At 44.3% G+C, this 16,763-nt stretch overlaps 1 protein-coding gene across 2 annotated transcripts in view; it reads left to right on the plus strand.

The window, feature by feature from the left end:
- MAP2K5 (mitogen-activated protein kinase kinase 5) overlaps positions 1 to 16,763 on the plus strand; it is a 285,287-nt gene that overhangs the window by 65,999 nt on the left and 202,525 nt on the right. For both annotated transcript variants that reach the window (XM_004711938.3, XM_045285767.1), the window contains exons 7-8: positions 4,769 to 4,817; positions 13,536 to 13,600. In XM_004711938.3, the coding sequence (XP_004711995.1) occupies positions 4,769 to 4,817; positions 13,536 to 13,600 (114 nt within the window). The remainder of the gene's footprint in view (positions 1 to 4,768; positions 4,818 to 13,535; positions 13,601 to 16,763) is intronic.

Raw genomic sequence — 16,763 nt, forward strand, 5'->3', positions numbered from 1 at the left:
TGGGTGGGGGCTGTTCCATCAGTGCTATACTGTGCCCTGTTGACTCATCCCTTCCTTGTGAGCCTTCTGTGAGGGGATGTCTCATTTTTTACACATGGGTTTTGAGTCTCTGCTCTAACCCTCCTCCTTCTCAGCAGTATGTTTTTTGTTTGTTTGTTTTGGGTCTTCTGATGCCTGTTACCCAATCCCATTGACACCTCATGATCACACAGGCTGGTGTGCTTCTCCCATATGGGCTTGTTGCTTCTCTGCTAGATGGCTGCTTGTTTAACTTTAAGACCTTAAGACCCCAGACTCTAGTTCTTTTGATAGCCAGGCACCATCAACTTTCTTCACTACATTTGCTTATGCACCCATTTTGTCTTCAGCGATCATGCTGGGAAGGTGAGCACCACAGAATGCCAGGTTGTTAGAGCAAAGTGTACTTGTGTTGAGGGAGGGCCTGAGCAGAGGCCCGTATAGTCCATCCACTGCCCCAATGCATTGCCATTTAAATATATGTATAAACATACGCCGATACTTCTATTTTTATGAATTAATATATTTACATATGTACACACCTATGTTTATACCTCTATTTAGAGCTTTGTTTCCTAGATCTTTCCTCTGTTTCCTTTTGCCTTCCTCCTGCCCCACCATCATGCTTGCCCCTCTTCTGCCTCTTAGTCATTCCTCCTGGCTAGATTGCTGTTGCTCCAACACCCTCAGGATCTCTACATCCTCCTCACTGTTAATCTTAATTCCCTAGTTGTTCCCCTGTCTGTGGTGGTGTTTGCTCAGTGCTCACTTCCTCTGCCTCCTGCCCCCCAAGTCCCACCAGAACCATCGGTCCCATTGCTTCTCCTCAGCTTGCTTCCCATGCCTATCTTATCTAGGTAGGAAAACAAACGATAATGGAGACAAAACAAAAAGAAAAGAAAAGATTGAATAAGAAGAGAAAAGCAAAAGCATATGTAATTCCTGGTCTGTCCGCTGACCTTTATAACCATCTCCACCGGTCCTGGGGGAGTTCTAGGAACTGCCCCTCCTAACATACAGTCCATTTTGGAGGCTCCTCTGGGGCTTTGGGGCTTGGCTTTGCTCCCATTGCTGATCTGTTATGTTCCCTTCTTGGTTTGCTCCACTGTGGGGGGTTCAGGCTGGACTCCTCCCCGCCGTGTGTCCCCAGTATTGTCCTCTGTTGTGGTGTGCTCCAGTGAGAGGACACTGTGTCTCGAGCTGTTGTCGGCCCTGCAGTCCTCTCTGTGCCTCAGCAGTTCTGTGCAGGGACATCATCTCTAGGGCTTTTTGTGCCAGTATGGTGTCTAGACCCTCACTCTCTTTAAAAAATGTTTTTGATAGTGGTTTTTAGACAGCTCAAGGCACTATGACCATACACGTAAACAAAGCATTCGGTAAATCTGAGGTACAAAGGCATTTCGGGGATAGAGAATGCTTTCTACCAGATCACATTGGCACCCAAATGCTGGCACAGTGGATAACATCCATGTTTACTACCCAAGCCTACGTTGTTCTTTGTCTTAGCTGAATGGGTGTTGATTAAACTGAATGTACTAATCCACCTGTGTTCGTAGGCCCCATTACTGAATTCAGTCCTACTGTCAAGGCAGGGCCCTTCGGAAACCTCTTGGCTTTCTCCTTCTGTAAAATTGGGATGATTAAACTTTCTGTCTTTCCACCTCTGGCATTAGGAAGACTGATGAAGCTGTATTAAGAAGACACACTCTGTTTCTTGGATGAAAGGTGTTTTGTGAGTGCAGTGAATCAAGGCGTTGTTCTTTCAAGTTGTCTCACATGACAGAGCATGTGTGGAGATCTGCCTGTGTCATCACCGCAGACCCGCATGCTTTGTTTGAGGGCATGTTGCTCGGTGGCGCTTTGCAGATAGTGCTTTGTGTTTTTTACACACTGAAGGCCTTTGGCAACCCTACATCTGACAAGACTGTTGGCGCCATTTTTCCAGTCACGTATGCCCACTTCATGCCTTTGTGTCATATTTAGACAATTAGCATAGTAATACAAACGTTTTCATAATATTGTACACTTTATAGACTATGGTACAGTAGAAACATAACTTTCATATGCCCTGGGAAACGGAACATTTCATGTGGCCCACTTAAACGTGATGCTGGCCTTATTGCAGAGACCCAGTCCTACCCAGCAGTATCTCCAAGATCTGTCTGTATCAAATTCAAAGTCATCTTTGGGAGCACTAGTGTCTAAATGTTGCCCAGGGGACAAAAGTGAGTGAGGTGTGTGTGTGTGTGTGTCAGAGAGAGAGAGAGAGAGAGATTGACTTGGACCCAGTTCTGTACCTTATTTTGCTCTGTAAATTAGTAATTACAGCTATACCCCAGAGCTTCCTTATGATGATTCCATTCAGAATAGCATTTAGCACAGTGCCTGGCACGTAATCAGGACCCAGTAAATGAAAGCTACAGTTGCTTTTTAAAAAATGAGACTTGCAGTAGGTTGTTGTTCATTTTGTGGTCTAGGCACAAATTTAGTTTCTTCTACACAATTCTTATCCGCCATTTAAGTGTATGTGTTCTTTGACGTGGGGGGATATGATTAACATCTTAAACACTTAGATAAAGGTATGTTTTATAAAATTTTGGAAAGTAGGCACTTGACCGCAGCAAAATTGTAAGGCATCTTTAGAAAGAAGAATAATTGTACTTTGTACTGGTGAATGTGTTCTCATATAGGACTTTTGAAAGGTACCAAATGGAGTGTGTGTGTGTGTGTGTGTGTGTTTCATATCGATCATCGGTGCTGGTAAAGGGCTGGAGTACAGCGATTAAGACTAAAGTGAACATGTTTTAAATTTCAAATGACAACCTTGAAGGGGAAAGGGGGTGGTGTCTCAGGCCCCCCTACTTATTCACTTCCTGATATCCCAACTCCTAGAAACCACAGAGAAGCACTGCCCCTGTGCCCCTCCAACACTGCATCTTCATGGGAGTCGAGGGGCTGCTCTTTCTCCCATGGGGCAGCTGGTGGGTTTCTAGTAGCTCAACACGCAACCCACAACACCACCAGGGCTCTGCCACTTGACTAGCCTGGTGGCTATGACCTGGCATCATTTCTCATAAAGCCATACGGGCCCTAGAGTGTTCCTTGGCCACCCCTCTTTCTATAGAAGGACTTCTAAACTCATCTACATGAAGTTTACATACCTATATGTAGAACATCTTCATATTACCTACATAGCCCTCCACGAGGTGGCTTTACATAGTGGCTGCAAAAAAGGGGGTGGTGGCTTAAGTCTAACAGTAGTTCTGAGGATGGCACGGACAGAGCCATATTTCTTTCTGTTGTCCATGGTGTCGCTGCAAGTTGGAGCTGACTCGTAGCTGTCAGCAACAAATAAGCCTGTAAGCTAGCTCTCACGCTTAGAGGAAAGGAAAGAAAAGCGAAAGCAGCTAAGATTTGTGTAGCACTATGTATAAATAAAGGATCCTTGGTAGTGCTGTGGGTTAAAACATTGGGCTGCTAATCTCAAGGCTGGTGGTTCAAACCCACCAGCCACCCTACTGGGGATAAATGAGGCTGTCTGCCTCTCTCAAACTTTAAACTCAGAAATCCTATGTAGGTTCACTAGGAGTCAGAATCAAGTCAATGGCAGTGGATTTGTTTTTTTGTCCAAATAAAGGTCTCTGCTGTGGGCAAGAGTAGATCCTTTGATGGTGCAAATAGTTTGAGCCTGACTACTAATTTAAAGGTTGATGGTTCAACCCCACCCAGCAATGTCCTGGTGGTTTGCGTCCATAAAGATGACCACCAAGAGAGCCCTCGCGGGCAGTCCTGCTCCCCCACCGGGGCTGCGGTGAGTCGGCATCTACTCGGCAGTGAGCTGGATGTGCGCACCACAGTGCTCGGCTATTTGTCATAGGTAGTTTACCTGGTCACCTCCTAAAGTTGGTATTTCTCCCCATTCTTTAGGAAGAGAAAAGGGAGGTTCAGGAGTGTAAGTAACTTGCTTCAAATCACACAGCTAGGATCAGGCTTTCTGCTCCCATAAAGGGTCACAGTCTTGGAGCCTCTCGGGGGCAGTCTGCTCTGTCCTGCAGCCTTGCCCTGAGTTTGGTTTCATTTGCCCGTTTGGTTCCTCGGAAGCGGAATTCTAACTCTTAATCATAACACGAGCCCACGACTTGGACCTTCTGTTTTCTCTTCTGAAGTTTTATGAGTTTTCCTTGTCAGCGTCCTACGAGTGCACCGTTCAGTACTTCGTGTTGAGAAGATGGCAGCCTCTGCTAAAATAGCCTCAGAAGGGCCCCCAAAGGCAGCAAGCCCAGAGGGCTTCAACTGAAAACAGTCGCTGGATTGCTCTCACAGATTACCCCAGCTGCATCGTGACGGAAGCGTCTTGTTTCAGACTGCTGACAGGGAGGCCTGATAGCACAGTGCGTTATGCATCGGGCTGTGGTTACAAGGCCAGCAGCAGTTCGAGGCCACCAGTTGTGCCACCAAAGAAAGAGGAGGCTTTCTCCTCCCACGAAGAGTTACAGTCCCGGAAGCTCGGTAGGACAGTTCCGCCTCCGAGTCGGAATTGACCTGATGGCAGGGAGTTTCGGTTTTTGGGTTATTGATACCATTGAAATTTGTCCGGTTGCTTTCAAAATCATTTTTGTCCGGCAAAGGACATACAAAGTGCAGTTCATGCCTACACCTTAAAGCAAAGTGGTGTTTTCCTCTGGAGTTTTCAGTGGTGGTCAGAGGTGTCCCAGGATCTTGCCACTAATATTGTGTCTTTCCTTTCCAGCTTAAAGAAGTCTTCTGCGGAACTGAAAAAAATATTAGCCAACGGCCAGGTAGGTCGCAGTAGCTTGTTCCTGTCTGGTTTTTCTCTTCCTAAACTCCGTCAACAGATGAAGAGTCTGTGAAGTCCTGCTTGTCATAAATGAATTATATGGCTTAATTTGATTGGCAGAGCAATTTGCAGCACATTTTCCAAACTGTGCTAATGGATTTCACTCCCAGCAGATTGAAGTGCCGAACATACACCCTGCTGCCATCTCAGTTTTAAAAAAGTTAATCAGTTCTGAACAAGTGTGTCACCCTACGGGTTGTTGAAATGGCCCTGCACTCAAAGGTGACTGCTTTTCTCATTGTCTTTGGGGAGAAGAGGAAAAATTGGTACTTTCTCCCCTAAGCTCCTTCTTTTGCCCTAAACCCGCACTGGCTCTTTCGGGGAGCAGAGCACCAGCAACCTTTGGCATTTTAAATCCCTGGGCTTTAGGAGTCCTTGATTTGCCTTTTCGACTGACCATCTTGAATGGCCTGACCCAGCCGGCAAGGGACACATGGACCTGCAGGCCAGTTATGTTGCCCTGATTTTGATTCAAGTAACTGGACACATCTGAAATAGAACAGTGACTTTAAACATGGACTGGTAAATGAAGCTGCCTACAGGACCCTCGATTCCTCAATAGCAACATAAATGTGTTTTGATGTTTGTGATAGTGGAAGCCCTTTGATAGCCTTGGAGGCAGGCGCCTGTCCATTGCGATCAAGCCTGCCTATTAGGCTCTATTGACTGAGACATCTGTGTCACTGCAAATAAAAGACCCTTATTGATTTTCTTAACTGCTGTTCACTTCCCGTCCATGTTTCCAAGGCTGAAGTCTTAATTATCTCAGATGCTTATTCAGTGCCTTCACACACTGGCCCCTCCAAGCCTCATTGGCATGGCATGAATCAGGTCCTTGTAGTGGAGCGTGTCAAGAAGACAAAGCTGGGTCCTCATGCTTGTCCTTTAATCGCACCTGTAACATCATGGCTTAATAGATGTGCATGCCTCGAAATGGTGGCTGGATGGTCGTGCTCTGGGAACCTGGCTTATGTAGCACATCCTCTTTTGAATACAGTTAGAAAAGAGGTAAGTGGATCTGGTTCAGACATCTGGTAATCACCCAGACTATGTAGGTTGTAGTCTTTTATATAGCTGAAGAGGCCTGCTGTGTATAGAATCTTGCTAAGCCTCCACATTTTGGGTAGCAATCATCTAGTGCTTTTAACTGCAAGCTGCCCAAGGTTGGTTCAGATGAAGCCTCACTTATGCTTGCCCATAGTCCCACTGTGCGTTCCGAGGCAGCTTGAACGAAAGCTAACTAAAAGCAGAAACACGGAGACTAAGAAATGTATGCATCTGCAGCATGCGTACATTCCAGTCACCGCCAGTAATGTACGTGCCGGTCACTTCTCCGCTCCAGCTGGAAAGCAGATCTCAACATGCACATAAATTCAGGAGCTTTAACTACATTTGTTCAACCTGTCATAGATCCCTCTTTGAAAATGGAAAACCTCAGTTTATTTCTACTGGGGGAAAAAAAATCAGCATTCTGAATAGTTCCAGTGTTTTGACCACAAGCTCTGCAGTACCATACGTGTCTCAGTGGGCTCAGTTATGAGGTGCTCAGGGATGGGAAGTTGTCAATGGCAGTGATTTTTGACGTTTAAAGATTGTTTATTATTATTATATATTTTGACACCTAAAGATTGCTTACTGCTTTCCTGCGGGGACCTGATCATTTCACATTAGTCTGCCATGCCACTTCTTTTAGGGATTCACCTTTATGATGTTTGTTCTCACTCACTGAAACCAAAGAGACACCCTTTGGGGAACTCCTCAAACACGACCTTCCTCCACTTACTGTCCCCGAGACCCTTGTGAGAGCGGGCAGCTAAACAGTGAGCAAGGCCGCGCTGCCGGGAGGTCATGCTCTCTGTTGTGGGCTTTAGTACATTTCTGGGCTGCCCACTGACACCCCTTGATATGGAAGATGTAAGTCACATTTAATGATACTTTTAACACTTGAGCATAGTTTGTGTGTGTGTGTGCCCGCGCGCGCACGTGTGTATGTATATATATATATTTGTGGTTTATGCTCTCAAGCATTAATAATGATTTGCCTTTCCACTAGCCTCCACTTAGATTTAATAAGGAATTCATATTAATCATTAAAAGAAAGGGACATGATTCTTCAAGATAATCGAATATTGACAGGTCAGAAATAGCTTTCTGCCTGGGTTCATTGATATAGGTTATGTGATATAAATATTTATTTCTTTTCTGTCACTCAGTGTAAATGCCACCAATTGATTCAGCATTGATATAGTGTCAACAGTTCATAAGAAACATTTGGCTGGCCTGTGTTTTCCGATTAGTCTCTGCTCTATAAAGTGGGATTTACTAAATCTCTCCAATTGTCTGCTCATAGAGTGTGACTGCTTTCTGAAACCATTATTGCTTCGATCTGTGAAGCCAAGGACTAGAGACAGGACTACTTTCTGTCAGACCTTTACATAGAAAATAAGGATTAATTGAGCATTTTTATTTAAATGATTTATAAGCGATAGGCACTGATTCTTCCCAAAACAGGCAGGCTAAACCAAAAATGTGTTCTTTACTGATCCATAATTGAATTCCTTTGCATTTTTCCTCACAAATTCTAGTACTATGGTCAATCAAGCACTTTCTTTAAAGAAAAAGTTTTAATATTCAATCTTTGGGATGGATGCTGTTTTCTGTCTGTTGCAGGGCTCCTTTAATTATCTGCGTATATTTCAGTTACAAAATCAATCATAAGGTGCTTTTGGCCCTCTCATTGAGTATCACCTCAGTTCTAGTGGGATAGCATTTGTTTGATATTGGCCCTTGATTTGAGGTCAATGTGCAGGATTCCAAAAAGTGCACCGGTCCTCTAGGGCTGTGTGACTCCGGCCTCTGCGTCTCCAAACTGGTACCTCCTCTTCTGGCTTGTAAGACGGGGCCGGGGAAGGTGTTCCTGATGAGCCCAGTGTCAATGTCCCGAGAAGTCCAAGTCCCAGAGCCAACTCTGACACTGCTGCCGCTGTGGTGGTTCTTGCAGGGATTTCAAATGCATTTAGAAAGACGTTCGCATTCGGGGCTGGGGGGCGTCTGAGCGGTGTGCCATAAAGCCAATGTTAAGTCTTGCCGCATCACCGGAAGTTGTGAGACTGGAAACGGAAGGAGTCCTGGTGACGCGAGGACAAACCACACAAGCACTCTTCTGCCGCCAAGCCCCGCCTCCTCCCCAAGGCCCCATGCTGGCCATTTCTCCCGGGTCATCCGGTCCCTTGATGGTGGACACGTATCAGGACGTCCCCTTCTTCCTCCTCCACTTCTGGTTTGCTGTCTTTCTTTCGTTTGTTGTTGTTTAGTCAAAACAAGGAACCGGAAATGCTGTTCAAAATGATATGCTGCCTTTATTGGACAGCACTTCATGTCACCTCTTTTCAGTGGGAACAGCCACGTGGGTATTAGAGAGGCAACGCGACAACTGATGGAATTACTCTCAGTTGATTGTTTCCCTTCTTACAAGCCAGTGACGGAGGACAGCCATCTACGCCCCTATGCCTCACACCCGAGAAACTGCTTGGTGGTGGCCTTGGCCCAGAATGCCTGAACAAGCAGGTCTAGGCTTGACTGGTTGTTGCTGACTAGCGAGGCGCCCTAACAAGCTGGGCTGAACACTTTCAGAGTGCTGTGATGGTTACACGTGCGCCCAGCTAGACTGTTGAAGCTGTGGGTTCGTGAACGCCACATTCTTATCACATGGAGCACTGTTGCTGTGCTTCACTTTGGAGAGCTGAATTAATAACACCCAGCAGAACTAAAGAGGCCAAAGTATCGTTAGCTGTTTGTTCATCTCCATGGGGGGTTTCATCGTTAGGATGGATTGAAATGACACCTTTTGGTTAGAAAGAAGAATTTCTCAAAATGTAAGCAATCTGTGGGCATGCTCTGATAGCTTTCTTTTTTAAAGCTTCTTTTTACCTGAATAATATTTGGATACTCTCTACAAATTAGCATATTCAGATAAGCAAAAAAAAAACCACTTTGGATATTCTGCAATACAAAAACTGATCCTCACTTCATAGGCCTGCCCTGCCCATAAAACTTGAAAACATTCTAGAAACCCAAAAATTATAGTGTATTTTTAAGTGTCAAGGTTCTGAAAGTTTCTCTTCAAAACCATTTTTATTTTTATTAGACTCTTGAAGCCCTCCTCCTCCTCTTAGGAATTGCAGATTGATTCTTCCAGCCTTGAACTTGCTTACTGAGAGTGGATTTGGCACGAGAGACCCTGGGGCCTGGAACTGACTTCAGGTGAAAGAGTACGTTAAGGTCTTGCCAGCGAGAGGCACCATGCACAGTGCACCAACACGCAGGACGCGTGGGCTCTAGAGGGCCGTTGTACAGAATGCAGTGCTGGAGGGGCTCTGGTCTGTCACAAGAGCTAGATTTTTTTCTTCTCTTGGACTATTCTGGACAGTGGACGGTCGAGCTTGGTCCCTTCTGGATTCACAGGCAAAGCAGATTTTTCTCTCATTTTGATGGTACGAGGGAAAAGGGTGTATAAGGGAACCAGAAAGTCTCTGGCAGCTTCAGACTGAAGTTGGGGTGTTGTCACCGTAGAGGGCAGGGGAGATACTGACTGGCTTTAGAAGTGAGTAGAGTATTTGAGAAGCTAAAGAAATGGTGATTGCCTTTAAATGTTTGGCAACGAAAGAGAGGAGAGGAGCTGTACTATGCAGGGTCACTTGTTAGCAGTACAAAGAAGGTTTTGAGGGGCCAGGGGTGGGCACGACCCAAGATTCCCATAGGAGCTCATTCAGGAACAGCTCTGGCTTCAGGAGGGTGGCTGGCTCATTCTCAAAGTGGGCGAGCCCTTCTCATTGAAGTCCTGACTTGTTTTGGAAGCCGCAGGCTCCCTGCCAAAAAGCACAAGTATCTCCTCCTACACAGAGGAGAGCCAGCGTCCTTTAGTTTTGGAGGACCATTGTGGCCAAGGAGTTGACTTGGCCTTGTATTTAGTTAGTGGTCAGATATGGCTATGCTACCAGCCAGGTCTCTAGAGAGGAGCATGAGCTTGTGTCATGCCAGGCCTATGCCTGCTGCCCCATTCCCACGCCAGCAGTAACACCAAGTCTGACGAGGAGGGGGATTAGCTGTAGGGCTTGCCTCTGGCAAACGGACTGGAAGAGGCCCTGGGACGGGGGCATCACCTCAAATTAGGGAAGTATCTGCGAAAAGGAAGGCTAGGGTGCATCCTCCAATCCAGTTGGTAGGTCAGCGTGAATAGGGGGAGGACCCACCCAGAAAGAGATAGCCTGTCTCTTCTTAGCAGGGGCTAGAATGCATAGAATTCCGGCGAAACGCTAAAGGCCCTGCATATTTTGTCCGGGGAGGCTAAGAGTCCCAGAGAGAAAAGGTTCTTGCTCCCTGGAGTCACAGGGAGGTTGGATGAAAGTTGGTTAGAGAGGTGGAGTTTCTGGGTGTCTATAATTAATGTCATATTCTTGGTGGGGACTGGAAAATATAGGCAGTTACTAGTAGTTTTGCCATGAGATCTGAGGCAGGAAGGATAATTAAGCAGGTGTAGGGGTGACCTCGGCAAAAGAGTGTCCCAATTTTGTGCGTGGGAGGCAGAGATAGTAGAGGAAGGAGCAGTATATGGGTTTGTGGAATGGCTAACCCATGCATCCAGTGCTGGTGTATGTTTAGAATGCTGTTACCAGAGATCAAGGTATGGAGCCTATGAGGTGTCCCTAGGCGTGAGTCCTAGACATGCAAATAAAGTCCTGCTGTCAGAGGGGGCAGTGAAATACCTGCTGCCCCTACCATGGACCTTGGAGACAGAAGGGTTGGGCCAAGCCTGTTCTTCAGTTGTTGTAGCACAGCTTGGGCTGTCTGAGTTGTACTGAGGGTAGGTCCGGAACATAAAGGCTGGCCTAAGGTGAAGGAATAGGACAAGGTTGCTTTGAATGAGGTCCAAGCTAGGGCTGGTCCTGGGTTAGCCATGGTCAAGGTCTCTTGGAGGAATTCGTTGAAGAGAAGAATATCTAGGGTGCTTTGGTGAAATGAGGTGGAACGGGCCCTGAGCAGGGAGAGAATTGTGGCAGCTAGACTGTGCTGTGTAGCGATGGAGTGGGTTCAGGGCTCCTTGAGTTCAAGAATCATGTGCAGCCTGAACTTCATGAGGCCTAAAGGGGCAGACTTGTATTTAAGGGGGGTAGGGTGAAGTGGTTTGATATTAGATTTTATATGGAATGTATAATATCAGTATACCTTGTGTGGATATGAAGGAGCGAGAAGATTGTGTAAAAATCCCACTATCTTTTAATTCCATTTTTCGAAGAACCCTTTGGTGCCTTCTTGAGAGGAAACGTGTCCCCCTTTCACAGGGGCCATGTCTCCCCCTCATCTCCCTGGGGACTTTCAGGCGGAGGCAGCTACCCAGTAAGCAAAGTAAACATGATCTTGGGTTTGTTTCCTGAAAACTGCCCACTCCAGATTAATCAGTAATCACAAGTAATCTTTTGCTAACCTTGCTTACTGAGTAGCCCGCCCCTGCCAGGGGTTGTACATTTGAAAAGAGACTTTGATTCTGTCGATAGGGGAACTGGGAGTGAGACAGAGGCCCATGGGACCAAGAAGCAGACTCTGTGATGTGCTAAAGCGATGTGACGTTGTTCACCACAGATTAGTAAGTAAGCCAAGGCAAACCTGTGCTTACCATCCTTACTGGGTAAACTAAGACTTCAGGTAGAGTCTGAAGCCCTCGGGGAGTGGTGGAAGTGATGACCACAGCTCATGGCCCCTTCAAAGCCTAGACCCGAGAGTGTGAATGGCTGCGTCCTGCTTACCCTCCAATGTCCAGGTCACGCATTCAGAATTTGTGGGCTTGAATGGATGACTTTTCTTTCCTCTAGAAATGTATTTCGAGGTGTGATGAGGGTGAAGCTTGTTAGGCAAATTCATGGCACAAATTAGGTGGTTGGAGAGGCACATTGAGACTAGGTGGAGCAATGTTTTCAAGCAACAGGCTGCTATCCACCTTTCCTGAATACCCATTGATCCCAGTACACCAAATGGGAACTCTGCTCCGTTAGCAACTGCGGCACTTCCTGAGCTGCTGTTTGCTTTCTGCCACTTTAAAATGTATTGCTTGCCTTTACCATGATTTGGCTCAGAGATTTCCTCTCTGTTCTTTATGTACCATCTTTTATACAGATTGCAACATTGCACACGATCTACTCCCCCTGTATTAGTAATATAAATGATGAATCACAGAATTTTTTCTTAAATAGGAAAATAGTTGCCAATGCCTCTGATGAGTATCCCATTTCTTTCTGATCCTAAATATAGTAATTAGCTGATTGTAAATGGCATCAATCAGGTTGTACTACAATTAAGTCGGGTGCTGAATTGGCCTTACACACTAATCTGTCAATATCTTTTTAAGGATTGGCAAAATGGCTCAGAAAGAAAGCTGTTTCTGGTACCTGCACTGTACTCCTAATTATTACAGCTCTCTGAAGCTACAGCCTCAGAAATGTATAAAAGGAAAAATATTTCCCTTGATAAATTCAATTGGTGGAAGTTTAAAGTAGAGCCAAATATTTAAAGCTTTACCATAATGGTCTGAAAGCAAACTATTTTTTTTAGGTGATATTGAATTAAAAACTCCATCCATTTTCTGCCCATGCAAGGCAGCGCAATTCCCTAGAAATTGATTTTTTTTTCAGGGCTTACTATGGCTTTCCCTAAGCTTTAGCTGTATGGAAAATAGTACCTTTATTGAATCCACTTAGTGAATAAACTTGGCAGTTAATTTTTAAGCAACTGGACCAGGTTGTAGAAAATTACTGAATGCGTCAAATGGAAACAGACTCGTCTTACAATCTTCTGATAAACAATTATTCAGGGAGTTCTTTAAAACTCTACAATGTTATTTTGGGTGCATGGAAATAAATCATTTACTATTCATGATATAAATGAAAGTGGGACTCTATAATAGGTATAATAGTTTTTATCAGACCTTGACAAACATGAATGCATTTTTTAATTTAAAAAATGACTTTAGTTTATACAAATTGCATATCCATATATTTTCCTTTATGCAGTATGATGCCTGTGTGCATTTTAAGGCACGCTGCTTTGGCATATTTTCATCAGTATAATATGATTCCAATCCAGTTGTAGCTGTGTACTAATTCGTCATTCACAAAGGAACGCTACCATAAACATTTTTCAGTTAACTTGTGCAATGTTAATGACAGGGTCAGCCCAGGAGTTCCCGGGCTGACTTATTTACACACTGTGGATTAGATCACTGGGTGTGTGTCCGCCGTCCCTCAAGTTTGGCTTTGGCTCTGCGCGGTGCTGTTTGGCTGTGGCTGTATGCCGCGCTGGAGACCGTTTTCTTATTGGTATCTCTTGACCTGACCCTTTTGAGCTATGTTATATCATTCCATTTTGACACCTTTTATCAAACTTTAATGAAATGACCCAGGCAAACAAATTGTCATTAAACTTTCCATCACTTTGTCCCTTGGCATCGTCTTTTATAAATTGGACAGCAAATGTTGTATTGATCTTCTCGCTCTTGCCGCTGAACTTGAAGTGACCCAGACTGCTTGTTGTTTATGGCCCAGAGTTGCTTTCCCTTGACATTTCCATCCACAGCATGACACCCTTTTTGTTTTTCTTTCTCGTGGAGATGAATGAGCAAGACATACGGTATCGAGACACCCTCGGCCATGGCAACGGAGGCACAGTCTACAAGTGAGTGTCCATTTTGTTTAAACTTTCTGTCCCCTTTTGCCAAATGACAGGTTTCAAGTTTCAAAGGTACCCAAGTTCTCTGTGACAGGGATTTTTAAGTGACCGCCCCAGTGCTTAGACTGTATTTCCACATTTGACTCCAGAATTCTTCAAGCCATCTATTATTTTCTCAGGAATTGCTTGGGAAAGAAAGTGCATTTATATTGCCTTTTTAATATTTCTGAGTCTGGATCTCTCCTGGGCGAGCAGTTAATAGTCCACCATAAGCAAGTGTACCTTTAACTGGCCAGCAATTTAATACAGTTTTTTTTTTAACCTTCCCTCTTTAACACCATTATTTTTTAACTTGCTAGCACCCTATGCTAGTCCCCTGCCTGTTTACAGCTCTGCCCCGTGGAAGTCAAACCTTATAAATACCATTGCCTTGCCCTGTGTCGACACTCTAAGTTATTAAAAAACCTCCTTCCTGTTGTGCTTCCTCCTCTCCTCACCCTCTTCCCCCGAGAGACTTTCTACACATTGATGAATATGTTAAGTTACAAAGTTCTCCCAAATTCCAGTTGCTGTGTTTCTTACCCTAAAGGAGTATTCATTTTCATATTAAAAACTGCTAACAGTAAAAAATAGTTCTCTCGACAGGGAAGTCTTTCTCATGCAGTAGCGCAAAGTTTAAACTACATAATGTAATATCTGGTACTTAATAGTCTGCAATGGTGTATGAAAAATATTCCGCTAGGAATTAAAAAATCCATACTCTGTAAGAAAGCCCTGAGGGAGTAATAAAGCTTTCCTCCAGAGAGCTGTTTTCCATATATACGCTAACCCTGCATCACATTATGATTGTGCTTTTTACCTTGGATATTTTAACAGCCACGAATACATGTTTTCAAAGTTCCAAAATAATTCACTTATGTTCTAATTGGTTATCAATGTTCCTCAATCCTTACATTCTGACTAACCACATGAAGACAGATCAAAGGTCACCTCCTAAAACCCCAGACCATCCCATACATAATGCACCCTTGAGGGAGAACTGGATTTCTCAAGGGTAGGAGCTTCGACAGTCCTCTGGGTCCATCACCCATCTAACAGTGCGTTAGTCCTTACACACAGAGGTAGGCCATAAGTCTTTCTGTGCCTTGAAAAACTAGCCCTTTAACTTTTGTTTCCATGTTTGCATTGTTTTTCCCCCCAAGTAACATAGTTCTGTGAACACAGGCATACCTCCTTTGATAGCACTTCACATTATTGTGCTTTGAAAATGCTGTGCTGTGTGTATGTGTAGCTAACAACTCGAAGGTTTGTGGCAACCCCGTCTCCAGCAGGTCTGGGGCACCGTTTTCCTCAGCAGCACAGGCTCACTTTGTGTCTCCGTGTCACACGGGTCATTCTCACAACAGCTCAGACCTTTTCTTAATGCTGGTCATTGCATGTTTAGTAGACAACAGTGTGGTATGAATATGACTTATATGCACTGAGTAGTAAAAAAATGTGTCACTTATTTTATTGTGATATTGGTTTTATTGCTCTGATGTGGAACCAGAACTGAACCCTCAATATCTCTCAGGTACACCTGTACTTGTTTCGAAAGTTAATAGATAACGTATTTCCAACTTATCTAATCTTTGGGTCAGATACGCCTGATATCGAATGCTTTAGCTTTGAGGCAGAGGATCAGCAACCATAAGGAAGATCCTCAATGATGGATGGACACAGTGACTTGAGCAAGGGGCTCAAACAGAACACTGTGAAAATGGTACAGGACAGAGGAGTGTTTGATGTACTAGGGTCACTGCGAGTCGAAATGGGTTCAATGACACTCACCAACAGCAACGATGTTTTCCTTCCTGGGACCATCCTGCTGTTCCCCGCCAGTCGCCCCTGTTTGCCATTGATGGCGCCTCTGCACCTCCGCCGTCCCCTTCTGATTCTGGCCTCATTTGGGTTTTCCCTGTTCTGAAGTTGTTGGATTCTGATACCCTTAGAATTAAAACAAAGAACGGGCACACCTTGTATTTCCTGGAGGGATCCGTTTCCAAAACTTCACCCTTTCTGATTCTTATTGCTCTTATGCCAGATACGATAAAACAGAAGAGATCTCTGGAAACCCATTAGATTCCTTTCTCTAGATTCAAATGGAATAAAAACAAATGTTTCTGTAGACTCATAATCTACTTCACTGGAACCTTCTCCCATGCGCCCGTAGCACAGGTCCTTTAACTGCTAGATCACTGCAGTGACATTAGCAATTTATCCATAGAGTTTCTTTAGCTATCGTTACTAGTGCTCTATGTACATGCAGGGTCTAATACATTCTCAGTAGTGGTTGCTTACGAAAGGTCAGTGGCAGTATCATGATCATTTTAGTACTTCGTATAGTAGCTGTCAAATAACAAGAAGAAATTTCATCTGTTATTGCTCACTTGACGCTTGCAGGTAAAGACTGAAGACCCCAGGTTGTACAGCTACGTGTTCACGATCCTGCTCTTGCTTTAGCCTGGGTTTAACTTGTGTTTTCATCCTATATCCCTGACTTTTAGTTCCGCAAAGACACGGTATAAGCATCCAGGAATGAGACTCCACTTTACTAAAGTCTCTGTAAAATGAAGTGTTTGATGTGTCGTGATTGAGTTTCTCCTATACTAAGTTTATTTACCTTAATGGTGCTGACTATAAAAAGTGTGGGTTTTCAAACAAAGTGAATACATTACAGGCTATGCTACATAAACTAGATGAGGAAAATACTGGAAAATCCATTCATTGGTAACAAAACTGCCTAATGGGCCTATTTAATTTTTTTCCTTATAAAATATAATAAAGCTAATAAATACAAAGCATAAGTTTAATACTTCAGCCTTATTTGTTCTACTTGATGGGGTGCTGTGAATGTCAAGGATCTGATATAGCGTGGAGCTACAATGCATATTCTTTAGTAGTGGACCACATTTTTAGTCTTTATGTCTAGATGTTCGGAACAATTATATAGCACAGAATTCTGCCCCTAGAACCCACTGGGTTGTGTGGAGTGGTTGTCTGTGTTATGACAGTCATTGACGTAGGTGCTACTAAGTTGCTGTTTCTTATATCATGGATTTGGGTTAAATGGACCTCAAAGGAAATACTTTAGACCAGAATATAGTCCAACCTAGGAAGAAGCCAAGTT

The sequence above is a fragment of the Echinops telfairi genome, unplaced genomic scaffold, assembly GCF_000313985.2.
Source record: "Echinops telfairi isolate 266 unplaced genomic scaffold, ASM31398v2 ScPeMD7_7475;HRSCAF=8513, whole genome shotgun sequence".
NCBI lineage: Eukaryota > Metazoa > Chordata > Mammalia > Afrosoricida > Tenrecidae > Echinops > Echinops telfairi.